At 48.3% G+C, this 16,973-nt stretch overlaps 2 protein-coding genes across 2 annotated transcripts; one reads left to right on the top strand and one right to left on the bottom strand.

Moving 5' to 3' along the window:
• Positions 1–320: 320 nt before the first annotated feature.
• PtA15_3A900 (uncharacterized protein) lies at positions 321–2,731 on the top strand (the record flags this gene model as incomplete). The annotated part of the gene is made up of 3 exons (XM_053167915.1): positions 321–351; positions 468–766; positions 2,477–2,731. The coding sequence occupies 3 exons, from the start codon at positions 321–323 to the stop codon at positions 2,729–2,731; spliced, it is 585 nt and encodes a 194-aa protein (XP_053019084.1).
• A 9,880-nt stretch (positions 2,732–12,611) lies between these two features.
• Positions 12,612–15,507, bottom strand: PtA15_3A901 (uncharacterized protein; the record flags this gene model as incomplete). Its single annotated transcript, XM_053167916.1, has 8 exons — positions 12,612–12,818; positions 13,300–13,896; positions 14,008–14,342; positions 14,436–14,607; positions 14,725–14,794; positions 14,900–14,954; positions 15,016–15,167; positions 15,308–15,507. 8 exons carry the CDS (start codon positions 15,505–15,507, stop codon positions 12,612–12,614), a joined length of 1,788 nt encoding a protein of 595 aa, XP_053019085.1.
• Between the last annotated feature and the right edge of the window lie 1,466 nt (positions 15,508–16,973).

A 16,973-nucleotide genomic window follows, 5' to 3' on the forward strand; every position in this document is an offset into this window, starting at 1 on the left:
GAGGGGCCGACCAAGAACCCAACCGTTACACAAGGTGCAGGGAACATGGAGGCTGTGGGATAATTCAGCCAGAATTTAATCTGGCAAGATGGAATAAATACATAAAACAAAACAAAAAAACAAAACAAAAAATCGGAACGGTCCAACGTTCTTGGTAAAGACAATAATTGATAATTGAACTTGAAAGCCCACAAAATCTACTCGACTAATCACAGCGACCCTTGACTTCGTAATTCCAGACTGAGTTGAACTCAAGATGATTAGAATGTTCAATATCCAGCGTTTTTGCGCCTTTCCCGGTGAAAATCGATTTTACCAAGATGACAACGTTTTCCCCTGATGATGCTGACTGTAGGCGCCGGGCCAGAGTATTTTGTTGTCGCCGCTCCCGTTCCCTCAATAGGATGGTCTGCCAGCTTTCTCGTTGGGGAAAGGTTCTAATTGATGAAAATTGGTATTTCTCTTAGGGCGTCGAAAATTGCAAAGGCATCTTCCTGCACAGAAGAAACATCCACTGAAGGCAAGCAAGATCCATGCGACAACCGTGAGTCCGATAGCATTTCCGAATTGGGCGTTGATTGATTCATCTGATGACTTTATCGCGTTTATCCTGGCTCTGATAATCGCGAAAAATATCAAATCGAAAATCGTCACCAATAGTGTTACTGAAGCAGCCATCGATGCAAAACATGACGTCCAACAGGTCTTCGAGAACTCTTCAATGTGGGACACCAGCCCGGATATAAATGACAGACATGCTAAGATGGTAGCTTCAGGTTGGGTACCCAGACAAGGCTCAAATGTCAGTATTCATCTCGGTTTTTTTATCCAAACCACAGAGTAAAATCGTACCTAAAACATGCAGAGCAAGTGCTTTCGTCAAATGCTGAATGATGCTTTGTGAAAGCTTAATAATTCCTGGTAGTTCTGGTAAGCCAAAAATTACTTTGGGATCTGAGGTTTTTTTTTTAAAAAAAAAAGGAAGAAGCAACAACATAGAAACATAAGTGAATGTAAAGGGGTGATGTATTTTGAAAACAGAAAAATCAGTATTTGATGAGTGTTATCGTTTACCCAGCGCGTATCCAATCGAAGGAGGTGGGCAGACCTCAGTGCCATTTCCAGTCGAAATACAATAGCCGAAGACGCCCATCTTGATGATCCCGGCTTGGTTGAGATTTGAAGCCTTAGAATTGACCCTCGCGGCCAAAAAATAGAGGTTGGGATGGTAAGGAGCTGAGAATAGTACTATCATCAGTAGGATGGTTGCTAATAGAATGACAAGCGTGCCGAGAGTGTTCGGACCAAAGATGGGCATTTTCTTCTCCAAGTCACTTATAACTGGAAATCACTGAGAAAATGCGCTCATTAGCCTTCGGATTGCCCGGCTATTAGCTGTTGCCCTTGTAGTTTGGGAATTATGGGGTAGTGCCCAGAAGATTATAGGAACGTTTTTCGCTTGTAGCTCTGAAATGACTTACAAAGTAAAATCCTTTTCACGAAAACCACCAAACCATCCGTCGACACGAATGTGAGTTTGGCAAGTCGAAACAGGAATCAAAAAATAGTGAGCAACTTATAAGATCTCAAAGGTTATTGGGGAGTCCCAAGAGCGAAGAGTGCTGCAGGTGGGACCAACATTAGGTTCATAATTTCATCTGGAGTTGGAATGGCCAGTGCGACGGTAACCAGGCCCGATTAGTTTGATCAAGGCTGTCTGTAATAAATACATGTAGCCTAGGATACGCTCTCGAAGCATAGCCAGCAACTGAAGGAAAACGAACTCGGTGCGAGTGCGGCGGTGATGGGATATTTCTTTTGTTTCTTATCCTTTCCGTATGGTGCATCTTGACAGATGTCAGATGAGGCCCAAGGCAAATCCACCCCGGAGCCTATTTCCTCCAGTAGGGTCTACCAAATTGTACTCCCAGGAGGAGGAGGAATCGAATAAAACTTCTTTAATTCCATTACGTTGAAACGCTCAGACCAAATAGATAATGAGTCTTGAGGATACGGATGACCCATGGAGGAACCCCGGATGAGCCATAGTGGAATCCCGGATTGCACGTCGACTCATAGATTAGTACAATGGGAAATCTATCCCCGGAGCAGTGCACGTAAACCCAACACACAAGTCAAGCACCACCATGAGGATGCTTACTTGTATAAAGCAGGATACCTGTTCCCATTTGCACTCCATTGATAGCTTTCTCCAACTTGGCCCGGAGCCACCTCCCTTAATCTTCCATCATTTTTATGGTGCATCTTAGTTCATTCAATTACTCTGTCATCAATAGTTAAACTTGCATCTGTGCAAACAGTCTTTTTCCTTTTTGCCCTAATTACTTCCATCAACTCACAATGCAACCAACAAAGCGCCCACTCAAACGAGCACTCATTACTTATCAGCAAAGCAAAATGTGTTTTCCCCTTGTCGAAGATGTCTATAGTATTGTACCCTTGCCCTTGGCGCAAGATCTTCCAGTACCAGCCGACTCAGACCACCTTCCCAACGCTTTGCGCCTTGTCCGATATCTTGGGGGCCGTCCCCCCCCTCTTCCATCCAATCCATATACCTTTACAATTCCCGGACACAGTCTCAAACATGCCCAAGACTTTGCCCATGCCATGGAAGGAACCGTGCGTTGGACAACTCAAAAGCAAAAACCCGACAAAGAGTCAGCCCAGTCAACTTCATCCGTCAAGGCAGGTCCAGGAAGACCTCCCATGAGCACGTTCAAACTCGAGTTCAAATGCCCCCGGGCTGGCCTCCCTCTGCGGCGTATCAACTCTCGAAAGACTCACGAATCTCAAAAGATTGGTTGCACTGCTTGCTATACCATATCTCATCACATTGCAACTAACACGCTCCGGGTCTTTTGGCTGTGGGAGCACAACCATGACCCTTTCTCCAAAGAAGAAATGTTCATATGCCGTGCTCCCAAAGCCGTTGAGAAGTGGCTCAACGACCGGGTGGTTGAAGGTTTAGGGTGGGATTCAATTGAACGTCTTCTACGCTCGCCCGACTTGTTTGACAGTGTGGGTTTTCTTTGGCTTTACTTATATTTTATTATGATGTTGGGTATACGTTGACATTATTGTATTTACAAAAATTTAGGAAGACTCGTCTGTCTACATAGCTGAAGCCGCTCGAGACATGTACGACAAAGTGAGGAACTTGATTCGCAAACGAATCAATGTGCTGTCGAAGCGGGACCCAGATGTTTTTAAATCCATATCTATGTGGAATGTTGCACTCGTGAAGCTTGGTTGGCACACCTACCTCCCTTCACCCGACGACCCTTCCTCCCCAAACTATCTCTTTGCTTTCCAATCGCCATGGCAGAGAAAGATGCTTCTCAGCCACGGCCAGAGTATGCTGATGCTCGACAGTACCCACAATGCCGTCAGCAACTATGGCTTTCACGATGCTTGCAAGGTCAGCCTGTATACGCTTGTCATTCGTGACCCTGTCACCGGTAAGGGACTGCCGGTTTGCTGGGCCTTTACTGCATGGCAGCCACGTAAGTCTGCCATTCAAATGATTACAACATCAAATCACACTCATGCTGACATACGGGGTGTGCTTCTCATTAGTGAGCCAATCGAGTTGATCCTTCGATGGTTGCGACTCACCTCCGGGCTCGTTCCTCAAGCAATCATGAGTGATTGCGCATTGGCAATATTGAACGCTGTTGCTCACGTGTATTGGGACCTTGGTCCCGCAGGCCCCAAGCACTATTGGTGCATCTTTCACGTAATCAAGGCCTTCAAAGGTGTCGCTGGCCGGTATCTGCAAGAGCGCGCTGACGAGGCAGTCAAGGAGTTCCGGAATCTGCTATATTCTTGCTTGCCACATCCCAAAACCCGCTGGAGATTCTTCTACGATAAGTGGAAGGCTGTGAATGTTGCCTTTGCAAAGTATTTGGAGGACCAGTGGCATGCCCACTATGAAAATTGGGCCATGTTTTATTGCACAGTGAGTCAACATGCTGGTACTCTACATACATAACACTCTGGTAGCATTGCTAATGCAAACATCCTCGATCTACTGTCTACAAACAATAATGACAGACTTCGTACCAAGGAGTGCACACCAATAATTATGTAGAAAGCTGGCATAACATCTTGAAATCAAAGTTCATACCGGGCCCCGAACGCCGGCGCATTGATGTTGTCATCCAAATTTTTAAGAGCGAGGTGCTGCCGAGGTATCAAAAGGATAACTACTGTGTAGAAATGGGATTCCGCAAACAGCGGACAAACAAATTCCAGCTGCATGCAAAGGCATTGGGGGAGAGCTACACACGGTTGTTCTTGGCCAAAATTGGAGTCAACATTGCTGAGCACCCTACTTATGTAAGCTATCGCATTTCCACCTCAGTATTCAGTACAATCCTAACGCGCTGAGCACCTCTTGAAACTCATTATCACAGTTCCAAATAGGTTCCTTCACCAGACCCAACAGTCAGTCGTACATAGTCGCTTATGACCAATCAGGGCTAGCGGCGAAAAAAGGCCGACTTACCAGCTGCACCTGCCCACACTTTGCGCGGTATGGAAGTGCATGCAAGCACATGTACTTCCTTGCAAAAGACCAAAGCATATTAGTTGTTGAACGTGTGGTTGCACTGGTCCAAGAGGAGTACCCACGTGACCAGCTTGGCGTGGAAATTAGACCTGTGCTTCCGATCCTAATTGATTCGGACATTGAGGCGCCACACAATGATTCAGATGTTGAAGTGTTGAATCCCATGACATCTTTACAAACTTGCTACCAACCTGATAACTCGTACACAATGGCACCTCATTCTAACATTTGGGTTCCTGTTGTTTTCCCATTGGTCTTGCTGGGTACTCACAACAGCACGATGCCCGCTCATGAGGTTGAACAAATAGTAAGACTTGACAATTACTCAGCAACTTCAGCACTAGAACACGCCGACCAAATAATGACAACAAAGAAGAACCGTTGCACTATGCTAGACAACGCATCTATCAAGGAAATCAGCGTGTTCAGAGTTACCTGCGAGGAGGTACTCAACATGGTTGAGTCGAGATGTTGAGGAATCCGCCACAGTAACTTTCCACCGGCACTGCCAGTCACAGATGTGGCTGCATTGGGGCGTGTAGAGATGGATAACCTACTGGCGAACTGGCAAGATACTGCAGTGAAGCACTTGAAGAGGACAACAACGCTCTTAAGCGATGTCCGGCACAAGAAAGAATTTGTTGAGGTTTCGTCTGTGGAGTCAATTGAGGTGTTTAGAAGGAAGTCATTCGAGATACTTGGAATAGTGGAGGGCACTTGTGTTGGAGCAAAGAAAAGGGCACAGATACAATGAAGAGCTGGGCTGAAATGAATCTATACACGGCCGTATCGTGAGCAAGGCAAGAATGGATGTTGGGATAGAAGTCGGGAGGTACCAAAACACAGCTTGCTTATATTGTAAACGTGCTCATCACGGTGGACCTCAACTTTGTATTTTTCCCATCTTCATCCCGCGACTGCTGGCCTTGTGTTTTTGTGGGCAGGGCTCATCATATTACATATTTTACATGCGTTTCTGTTGTTCATCTTGACTGTGGTTGTCTTTGCAACTATCTTTATTGCAAATCTTTGGTTGCGAAGCCACTTTTTTTCTCTTAATTTGCGTTGCAACTTTTGAAATGAATTCATTACATTAAAGAAGTTTTATTCGGGGGTGCCAGGAGGAGTTTAGTCCAATTAAATTGGACCGTATGTGGTTGCCAAGGGGGATTAGTTATGCTAATCCATTCTTAATCCGTGACCGATGCGGATGCTCTTATAGAAAAACCAAGTTCATGTGTATTCAGAACCGGGGCACCTGGCGGAAGTCACTTTCAAGGTTCTGAAATTGTGATTTCTACAGTTTTGTGTGAAGTGGAGGACTTCCTGTCACTTTTGATCAGATCTGGATTTTGCAGGGAAATCTGAAATCTGGAACTCTGGATCACTTTGGGGATCTTTGGGACCTAGATTTCCCTGCAAAATTTGAAATCTGGCCGGTCAGATCTGACTTTCCAGATTGGAGGACTTCCCCTCAATCTGAGAACCCCTTCCAGACCCAGATCTGAGCCAAATTTTGCAGGGAAATTTAGGCTTTGAGACTCTGGGAGGCTCTCAGATTGCTCCCAGATTGCGACGGGAAGTCCTCCAGTTTATAATAGAGTTCAGTAAATGACAAACCCAGAATAGTTGAGAAAAATCAAATCATTATTCAAAACACTATAATCAACAAACAACTTGTTCAAGACTTGGCCATACGCAAGCTTAAACAGCTTTTCTGGAGGAGAGCCCTGCAGGGTCTCTGTCTCACAGAGAGGCTTGCCCCAAGCCGCTGATTCTGGTGTGAGAGCTGACGGTGTGGTAGATGGAAAAGTGAAAAATCAAAAGTTTTTTTCTCATATACATATTTACTCACAATACGCCTTGAGATACCATCAAATGGACCCCAGAAATGGATTCTCTGGCCAATTTTCCCCCTATTCACCACTGGAAATGTCACTGGAGCCCCTCTGGATTGGAACCTACACTTCTTTGGACACTGGACACCCATCACACGTTCAACATACCAAATCATCAACCTGTCACAAGCCTCAAGTCAAGGATCACAGCATTATGCTTGTACGCATCACAGGATACAAACATACATCTGCCCATCAGACTACAGTCATTACATATTATCAAGTACTCTTCTATGTCCATATTATGATGTCATCACACACTGACTCTGCAGCCTCAGACTTTGTTTATGCACCCCCTGCATCCACCTGTCAAATCATGCAGTCTACTACGCAGCCTTCATGCGGCCCTACTGCATTCTTCTGACATTGCTTATGTACCCTTGACATATTATGACATCATTTGTATCTACTCCCACCAGCTAAAATCCCTCACACTGTTGTCTAGATTAGTTGAAACCCTAACCCACAAGCCCTCTGGGGCTCCACTTTTGTCTATATAAGGAGCTCTCTCCTCCCCAGTCGTCAGCTCCTCAGCTCAGTACTCACCAGTTATTTACATACCACCCTTCACACTTACCATCACCACCACACATCACTACAACCCTTATATTTGCAAATAACCACTGAACTCACTCTCAAATCTCACATACCTGTCATCAAACAACTTCATCTGGAACTAGACCAGACCTATCATTTGATTAAAACTTGCCAAGCATAGCTTGGTGGGTCTTGTTTACTGATAGTATATAGAAGGGCAGAGTTTGCACCTCCATCATCCCCTTCTCCATTCAGCAAAAGGGTTTCACAACTGCTTTTGAGTCCTACAACGGGCCTTGGGCCTGACTAGGGCTGGACCCCGGGTGATACCCAAGAGCCTCCAGCCCTGCCGTGGTAATACCCGTTGGGAATACCCGAGGAGTAAAACCAGAGGTTTTGCTCCCGTGGAAATACCCGCGGTTACCGGTTCGGGTACACGGGTATGCGCGGGTATTTTACCCGGAGGGTACCCGCAGATATTTCCGGCGGATACAGGGTATATCCGCAGGTACCTGGTCTCTCCAGCCCATTTCTGGACAGACAGCGAACGGCCTCAAAGCAGAAATCAGTCAATACCTCAAAGAGATAGCCAAACCAAGCAAGACCGAGGTACTAGAATACTGGAAGCGCAAGAAATCAACCTACCCTTCGCTCTCAGGAATTGTGAAGTGCTTCCTAGCCATTCCTGCCACCAGCGCATTGTCGGAGCAAGTATTTTCAAAATCAAAAAGCATCATCGGTCCCCAGCGCTCAAGTCTCAACCCAGAATCAGTCGAGCACCTCCTTTGCCTTAAGGAGTGGTATCAAAGAATTGGAAACTTAGATCCATTACCTTAAAACGAAGACCAGATCACTGAGACCACCCAATAGCTCTTTTTCTACTTGATCTCTATTGAAATTTAGAAATGAAAAAAAAAAATCCACAAAGCCCTGACTCCTGAGGCAGTTGTCTTAGCCCAAATACCCGTTGGTCCCCGTGAGATCGGCGGAGTGCCCTGACTTTTATACCCGAGAATTCCTGGCGGGTATTTTTAGAAAAAAAACCTGCCGGCCCCCGACCTGTCGGGTCGGATAGCCGGGTATACCCGTCAACCCCGTCCCCGGGGTCCAGCCCTAGGCCTGACTAACCCACATTTTTCCTTTGATCCACTATCTCACATCCATTTTTTGCCCAAAAGGGACATGAGTGGTGTGGCCTTATAGGCTAAACCACAGTCCATCTCAACATCCTGAGAATGGGGGGGTGGGACTGTTTGGTGGATGATTTGCTCCTGCCCAGCAAGCAATGTTCTTGTGCAGTTGAGACAATCAATACACCAATTGGTTTCTGAGGTTAGGGTTCTACTAAGGTTTTGGGAACACTCCCATGAGAGGGTTGAGGAACGTTCCCCAACCAGCCACTTGCATGTTGGCCAGTGGAAGGATGTCAGCTGACTGCTCTTGGAACATTGAGAGCTTCAGCCAGCACCAACACCCAATGCTCCAAAAAGGACAGGCCCACCATTGGTCTTGAACCACAGGCCTGTTGCTTCAGCTGCCTTGTGCGAGACAACAAGAGGAATTATCCACCACTGTGCCACAATGTGTTGTCATCAGGCCTTGACACATGTTTATATATCTCACTGATCTACATCAAGTCACTCCAAAGGGTGCATCTGTTTTTTTTGCAAAGCCATTTTTTTGAAGAAAAAAAAACTTCATCCCAACTTTGCTCTGAGGCATTGGAGGCTTGCAATTCACATCCCAAACATTTTTGGATGTGTGTAAATTTATCCACTGGGAATGTTGGCATGACATTACTGCCAACGTTCCCCTGACAATCTTTTTAAATGTTCTCCGGACGGTTTTGTAAATTGTCCAGAGGACACTGACCATCTGGCGCGTCATCGGGCAAACAGACATCATGAGGCCCAACCTTTCCTCAATGATTCCAGTTGAACATTCTGTGAACGATTTGAAACCCATTCATAGAATTTTTGTGGAACACTTGTCCTATTTGCCATTGTTCAAGGAACCTTGGGCAAGGGTATGTCCTTGGAACGTTTGGCCCAGATGTTGCAAGAAATTGTGCGTTGATAGGGGGCCTCAAATTTCCCGCTAGTTCTGGGAGCAACGAACTTGAGCTGTCATTCTCAGAACAGTCAGATTTCTCCCAATTTCTCCTGTGGCCTAGCTTCTTGCGCAGGCAGCCATCCAATAATCAGTTTTTTATCCCCCCAGATGGCTGCCGGACATCCTTGCAAAATCCCTGCTGAGTCTGCTCCAATAAATGGAGGTTTTTTTCCAACTCCTGTACATCAAGCATAACAATATAAATATTATGCATCCATTGTGAATTCAGAATTGAGTGTGTTCAAAAACATGCCTTTTCATTTAATCACAAGCAGAAAATACTGTTTCCATGCACTTGCTATAGATGTAGAAGTGTATAATCAATCCCAGAATCTTGGAAGCATGATGTTACAAGCTTTGTAACCTCAAGACCATTCAAGTTAAAAGTATGTGGCCTATGTAAGATTGAAGGCCAGATTCAGGGCTTCAATTTGGCACCTGGGCGGCCCATTTGTGTCACAGGATGCTATGGTGGTGTGGTGTCAAAGTTTGACACCAGCCAAATGGGTTGAGGCACTCCTCAGTGCTCACACCAAATTTCCCCGCTTACTCCCAAGTACCATTACAATACATTGAGCATATTGGGTAAAAAAATTTCATTGAAGATGCATACCTACATGTCCAATTTCTTTTTGGCCATTATCTATATAATAAGAGCTAAAAACAAAAAATTGGACTTGTAGGTATGCATCTTCAATGAAAAATGTTTACCCAATATTCTCAATGTACTGTGATGGTTGCACTGTTACTACGTGTAGCAAAGCACTTTTTTTGATTTGCTTATACAGCATAGTGCAGCAGAAAAATTGGTGCTTTTTGGCGCCAAAAGCGGAGCAAATGGGGCTGCTTTTGGCACAAAAGCGTAGCGGGCATGTCTACCTTTCACTGGAAAATGCCAGAAATGATACTCAAACCTCAATTCTCTGTCATTTTATGATGTGCAGTATTGATGTTTGAATGGGGCTACGGTAGCGCAGCAAAATCACTACTAAAGTAGTGTTTTTTCCGCTAAGAGCAACAAGCATAGCAAATTGCCGCTAATCTCCACTAAAAAGCCACACTAATTTCTTTCTTTTTTCCCCTTCAAAAATGTAGCAAAGAGCAAAGCACCCAGCCTGCTACTAAAAGGTTAGCAAAGCGGGGCCAAAAACAGCTACACTTTTGCTACGCTTGAGTCGTGTAGCTCTTTCACTGTTGATTGGAGGACTTGCCAAATTCCCTTTGGTTTCAAATACCATCTAAATGCTATTTTCTATTTTCAAAGGGGAATAAAAGTGGTTTCTATGCTAAGAAATAGAACTATAAAATGGCCTGCTTTCTAAATTGGTGGTGTGGTTATTTATATTGACAAGCATGGTAGAATGTCCACTTGTTGATGGCGCAGGCGGCTGAGCTTAGAGTGCATTGGGTGACATAACCACTGAGGATGATGTCAGAAAATCACAACAAGAAAAGCTTCCGGAAATCACGGAGTGGAGGATATGCTGATTGTGGACCGCGGAGTTTGGATTGGGTGGGGGACCAGAGCGGAAGGCAAGAGCTGGACTGCGGGGACTGGTAGCAGGTGAGCTGGGGCAGAGGCGCGGGTGAGAGACTGACTGATGGGGGCTAGACAGAGGATTTGGGAGGAGGTCAAGTGTTGGAGAGGGGCTGGGAAAGTGACGCGTGGAAGTTGGGATGGGATGGCGGACTAGTGAGGGAAAGCGTCAAATTGCGGAATCAGGTGGGAACAGAGATGGACATGCATGGAGGGCTTGCCGTTTCTCTTCTCTTTTTCCTTTTTGTCATCTTACTTACTACTCATTACTGTACTTACACTTACGGACATACTAGATTATTAGAAGAGTTTTACGTTGTGGTGCTCCATCCCAAGCCACAAGTAATATTTTAGTATCTTCTTTTACATATCTTCATCATTACACTGCCTATTACCCCATAAAACTTCACAAATGCTTCATTATCATTGAATATTCCGATTCTACGCCTCATTTCACCTATAGTCACTCACACATAGTACCCCTTTATCTTCGATGGTTTAATAGTTATAAACTATATAAGATTTACAGAAAACCTACAGTCTTCATTAGTTACAACACTCATTTCATTAGTAACTTACTTAAATCATTATAGTACATTTCTTTTACAGATATCTTCTCACATATTAAACCCTTTACATACATTGCTCATCATGTACTATGCCTATTGTATACATTCCATCATTGAATCTGTGCTTACCTCTTTCAGTAGTGCTCATCATTACAATTTGTTACTATATTCACATCATCTTCCCCATTGGGACAATCTTTCTTCCCATAGGCAGAATTCCTCTTGATTGCTCATCCTTCAGCTGAACATAAGACGGACTGTTTCCCCTTCACTTGTAGATGGTATGCAGAAATTATAGTAGAAATTCTTCATCACCCATTTGCTTATTGAAATCATTGCTATTGCCCCTCAACCCATTGCTATTGAACATTGCCCATTGCACCTCTGAACTCACCATTGCTATTGAACCATTGCCATTGCTTTCCCCTCATCAATCATTACCTCAACCCTCTCATCCTCAGAAGTCAAACAGTAGTTAAGCTCATAGTACTAGCCCCTAAGATCTAGTAGAAATCAGCCACACCTTTCTTCTTTTTCTTAGTGTTACTCTCATCCCCTCAGCATTAGTCAGGAAGGCAGCCTCACCAGCATCCTTGCATAGCTTACATCAGTACTGGTGTTGCTATCCATCTCCCTTCCAAGCTCTATTCCCCCATTTGAGTAGTTCCACCACGTGACCCTTATTTTACTACTGCACACTTGTGCTTGCAGAGTGCAGAGCTTCATCACTTGCGGATTATTATGCCATAGATCAGTCTCATTGTGGAGCGCTGAAGGCTAGCAGAACATACTTGTAGGAGTGGGGAGCCAAGACATTGATAATCACTCAAGCCCGGATAAACATTCTTGAAGAAGGCGGAAGTGGTCATTTCTACAACCTACCCAACCTTTATTTCTGCAGCGGGAAGCTATTCTTGATTTTTTTAGGACTCTTTTTTACTGCAAATTTTTGATTGTTCAGCTGGTGCCCGTTGTGAAAAGGACCAAGGATGCTCGCACCACTTCTTGTGATCATGGTTCAAAAATGGAGGAGTGAGGATCCAAGAAAAGATGCTGAAAAAGCATGAGGATGGTATCAGTAAACAGGCCGAGAAACAAGACAACAAACAATTGCGATGAGTGGCAATAGCCTTCTTTGCAGGGACTGTCAAACTTATCCCTTCAAAAAAGGTGTTTATGGCAGTATGTTGCAAATATGACATGTTTTTATGTTTTGAACTTCGAGAGCCCTGATTGGTGTGCTTGTGCATAAGGCTCTCTGGGTGAGACCCCCGCTCACCACGAGTGGGCTTAGTCACGCTGGCGGCTTCGGCGCAACCCGGGGGGACTTGTGTGTTAGGGTTGACCATGGTGCAATAGCCCGGCCGTCAATGCGACTGCGAGATGGGGCCATCCTGACAGACGGCAGGGCGAGGCGCAAAGCCCACGCCGATGCTCGAGGCGGCGGCAGAGCCAGCGAGTCGGCCCCGAGGCTTCCCGTCTCCCGTCCACTCGCCTGCATGCGTCACTACAACGCAGCCGGACTGGGCGTGCGAAAGAAACGCCGGAGACACGTGTGGGCTACGAAAACTATGCTATGTATTGGGGTATGCATGTGAGTATGATGTGATGGGTGGGTGGCATAACTAAGGATATATATAATCTATTAAACAAACTACTACTACTGCTACTTTTGCTGCAAAAGAAGAAGACAAGACTGGTGCCAGACAAGAGAGAGAAGAAGAAAAAGAAGAAGAAGGGGGATGTCAGGAGGAGTGGAGATACAGACAACGGGTGTGCGTTCTTGGGGACGGAAGGGATATGGGTGCACCGAGACTGGAAACGCGCGCCACGGGCAACGATAGAAAAAGAAAGGACCATGAGGTCTGCAGAGGGTGTGTACCAAGAGACGGGTGGGAAGATCAAGATAAAGCGGTGAGGGGAGTAGGTCGGTTAGGTGTAAGAAGGGGAGGTGTGGGTGTCATGAGGGGACGAACGGTCTGGAAGGAGTGTGGGGGCGGGGGAGAAGGAGAGCGGAGGGAGGGAGGGCGGGTGGGGGAGGGGGTGTCTAGGGACGGGGTTGCCGATCTCGGGCCGATAGCTGAGGGCCTCGGTGCCGCCGTACATGTCGTGCTCGTCGGGCTCCTGGCCCGGCGCGCTGGCGGACACATGGGGGTGGTGGCCATACGGCTGGGGCTGCTCGGGGGCGCCCAAGGGGGCGGCAGTGGTGGCTTGGGAATACACGGTGCTGCGGCCGTCGGCCGGGTATCCGGCGAAGCGCGTGCCCGGGTCTTGGGCGTCCCGGGGCTGGGGGACGAAGGGGACGGAGGTCGCTTGGGAGTACACCGTGCTGCGGTTGGTGTCGAGCTGGTGGCCAGACGGACTCAGGTGCATGTTCTGGCTGGAAGGGTATTGATCGGACAGGTTGATGTTCTGGCCGAAAGGGTATTGCGGATTGGGATCGGGCAGCTGGTCAGGCTCCTCCGAGAGCGTGTTCTGTGCTGGGTATAAGGGTTGAGTTTGGTACGGCTGATGCGGGAAAGCGCGGTGGGCGGAGTCGATGGATGCTTGGTGGATGGGCTGAGGTCCGGGGGAGGGGAGGGGGCGCGGGCGATGGGTGGAGTCCAAGCTGGCTTGGTGGGAGGGTTGGGGGCCTGCTGGGTAATAAGCAGGCTGGCCTCGGTAGCCAGGATGGTACTGCTGAGCTGGCTGCTGCTGAGCTGGCTGCTGCTGGGGGTGTTGTCGCTGGTTGTGGGTGAGGAGGCGGTCGTAGGAGGGATAGACCAGGCTGGGCTTAGCCGCCAGGGTGCTTGAGGAGGAGGGCGGCGTGGAGGGGTAGGAGTTGGGTGGATGGATGGCGTTGGACGAGTACGAGCCTGGGGGGGTGTTGCTGGCGTTGGTGTGGGCCATGCCTCCGGCGGGGATGAGCGACTGGGGCAGACGGCGGTTGGTGAGGCTGGAGGGCGTCCGGTGGGGCGGGTTCATCGTGTTGGAGGCGGGCGAGACGTGCGGGGGCAGGTTGCTGTAGATGTCCCCCCCTGGGAGGTGCTGGTTGGGCATGGGTGGCAGGGGAGGGATGTATCTGTTGTGGGGGTAAGCACTGGGGTCGGACGAGCTGTCTGAGTAGTGGCTGCTGGTGAGCGAGGGGTGGTGGGCGGGTGGGGATGGACGATAGCCGAGGCGGACGGCGGAGGGGGGCTGTTGGTGGTCGCTGTAGGGGGCGGTGGTCTGCTCGTCCTCGTTGGGGTTGAAGCGGTTGAGGGGGATGTGCTCTGGGTATTCGGCGAAGGCGGGCAGGCTGGCCTGGTTCCTGAGGGAGGCCTGTTCCTTTTCGCGGGCTTTTTCTGCCTGGTGGGCATCGATGCGCATCTGGTCGATGTACTCCTGGTCGGGCGTGGGCCGGAGCTGGTCGGCCTGGGCCTGGGTGCGCTGGCGCCTGGCAAAGAGACAGCGGCCGGCGCAGAAGCAGAGGCCGGAGAGGGTGAGGCAGAGCCAGCCTGCCAGGGTGATCCAGACGGCGTGTCCGAGCTCGGCTTTTACGGAGAAGCTTGGGTTGGCGATGGCGTTGAGTCTGTTCTTGGCGATTGTGAAGGCGATGATGTCGAGGAGGAAGGCTAGGAGTGCGGCGGTGGATGCGAGGGAGGAGAGGCAGGAGGTGTAGCAGGAGCGGGAGTACTCGCGGATGTGTGAGACGAGGCCGAAGATGGCCGAGAGGAGTGCGAGGCCGGCGGCTGGATGGAGATAGGTGGTTAGTTTGGTTGTTTTTCTGCAGGGGTGTGAGGGGTGGCTTACCGATGGGGTGGAGGATGAGTGCATAGGTGAGGGTGGCGATGGTCGTGTTGAGTGTGCTTGGGTCGATCTGTGGGGGGAGGGTGATGGGCAGGCTGCTGAGCTGGAGTACGTATCCGGGGTGTGGGGCTGAGCAGGCCAGCTGTGTTCCGAGGCTGAGGCAGTATCCGAATGTACCGAGGCTGATGCTGATGCTTAGGGTGGTGGTGGTGAGTGTGGTGGGGGTGAGCTGGATGGTGAGGAAGTGGATTGGCTTGATGATGGGGGTGGAGAGGGTTGCGAGGCTGAGGAGGACTGCGCCAGCGAGGATGATGAGGGTGGCTGGGGTGTTGGGTCGGAGTGGCATTTGTTTAGCTGTTTGTTTTGGTTTTGATGTGTTGTTTGTTTTCGTTTTGTTTTGTTTTCGTTTTGTTGTTTGTCTTGTTGTTTGTCTTGTTTGTTGGTGGTGGTGGTGGTGTTCGTGTTTTTGTGGTGGTCGATGTTACTCGAGCACATTTCCACGATCACCCACTCCACTCCCCCACTCTGGGATGTGTATGTAGATCGTCGCTGACAGCCAGCACACACACAGACACTCACACAACCAAAAACCAAAAAAAGACTACTACACGGCCGGCGCGATCTGCGAACTCGCATTGGGTCAAAGAGTCGGCCAGGCCAGAAAAACAGCTCTCTGACTTGAAACCACAGCACGCCAACCGGCGAGGTTGAGGGGTCGGCGGCATGCTGCCTATTTGCCGGCCTTGGTCGGTGGCCCAGCTTCGTAAGAGATGATAGTACGGTGTGCTTACCGCCAAGGCCACCAAACAGTTGAAGTGGTCCTTGGAACCGATATACTTCAGTCATCTCTGTTGCAGTCATCAGTGAGTGCCTCACTGTGCCTCATTGCAGACCTCATGTCCAGCTCGGTGACATTGGCAGACTGATTTGGTCAAACTTTCACAACCCCATGGTCCCATTGAATAACCCCTTGGGGCAATAAGTTAGAGAACCGCAAGCAAAAACTCACCCCATCAATGAAGGGCAAGCAACCATGCCCGTGAGTGTAGCAGATGTGACGTCATCTGTTTTAGAATACAACATATAAAGTCCTTCGCCTCTCCTCCCCTCCCTGTCCCTCTCGGTCTCCCATCAATGATCTCGCCTCCATCCTCTCGCCTCCATCTTCTCGCCTCCATCTTCTCGCCTCCATCTTCTCGCCTCCATCCTCTCGCCTCTATCCTCTCGCCTCCATCCTCTTGCCTCCATCCGATCCCCCTCTCATACCCTCGCCTTGCCCTCCATCTCATCTCGCTCTCATCCTCTCCCCTCAATCGTGCCTTGCTCTAATCCCCTCCCCCCTCCACCTCATACATTCTTCATTATCAATCCCTTCTTGATTGTGCTTGCTCTCCTCCCAAGCCCGATCAGGGCTTTCAATCCTCGTTTCAAGGTTGAACCACTTGTATATTGAGTCCAGCTCATCTGTTCTGTCCCATCAGACAATCTCTATTTGTTTCTCTAATGACTATGTACCATTGATCTGATCCTCAAATAGCTTGTATTTAAATAAATAAGTCCCCAGCTAAAAATTAGAATATAATGAAGTCTCAGCCAAGTAAGCAATTGTGAGCAATCAAGAGTGTGTCTCAGCAGCCGTTCAAAAACCTTAGAGTAATGCACTACACCCCGGCTCTGTATCTTGAGAGGTTTGCACAATGGGCGAGGCTTGGTCAAACCACTGGATTGCCTACCGTGTGCCTGTGTACCACTCCAATGACCGCACAGTGTTGGTCATCTGACAGAGTTATGGGTCACTGTTGGCTGTCTAGATAGCGTCAGAGCACCCAATGTGATGACCAAACCAGTCAACGTTCCGCTGGATGGCCAGCAGTCGGACCGTAATGACACTGGGTGGTAAGCTGTCCGCATGCTGGGTTGTTTGCGGAAAACGTGCGCCCCGTACTCACATCATCATTCCC

This window comes from Puccinia triticina, chromosome 3A (genome assembly GCF_026914185.1).
Source record: "Puccinia triticina chromosome 3A, complete sequence".
NCBI classification, from domain to species: domain Eukaryota; kingdom Fungi; phylum Basidiomycota; class Pucciniomycetes; order Pucciniales; family Pucciniaceae; genus Puccinia; species Puccinia triticina.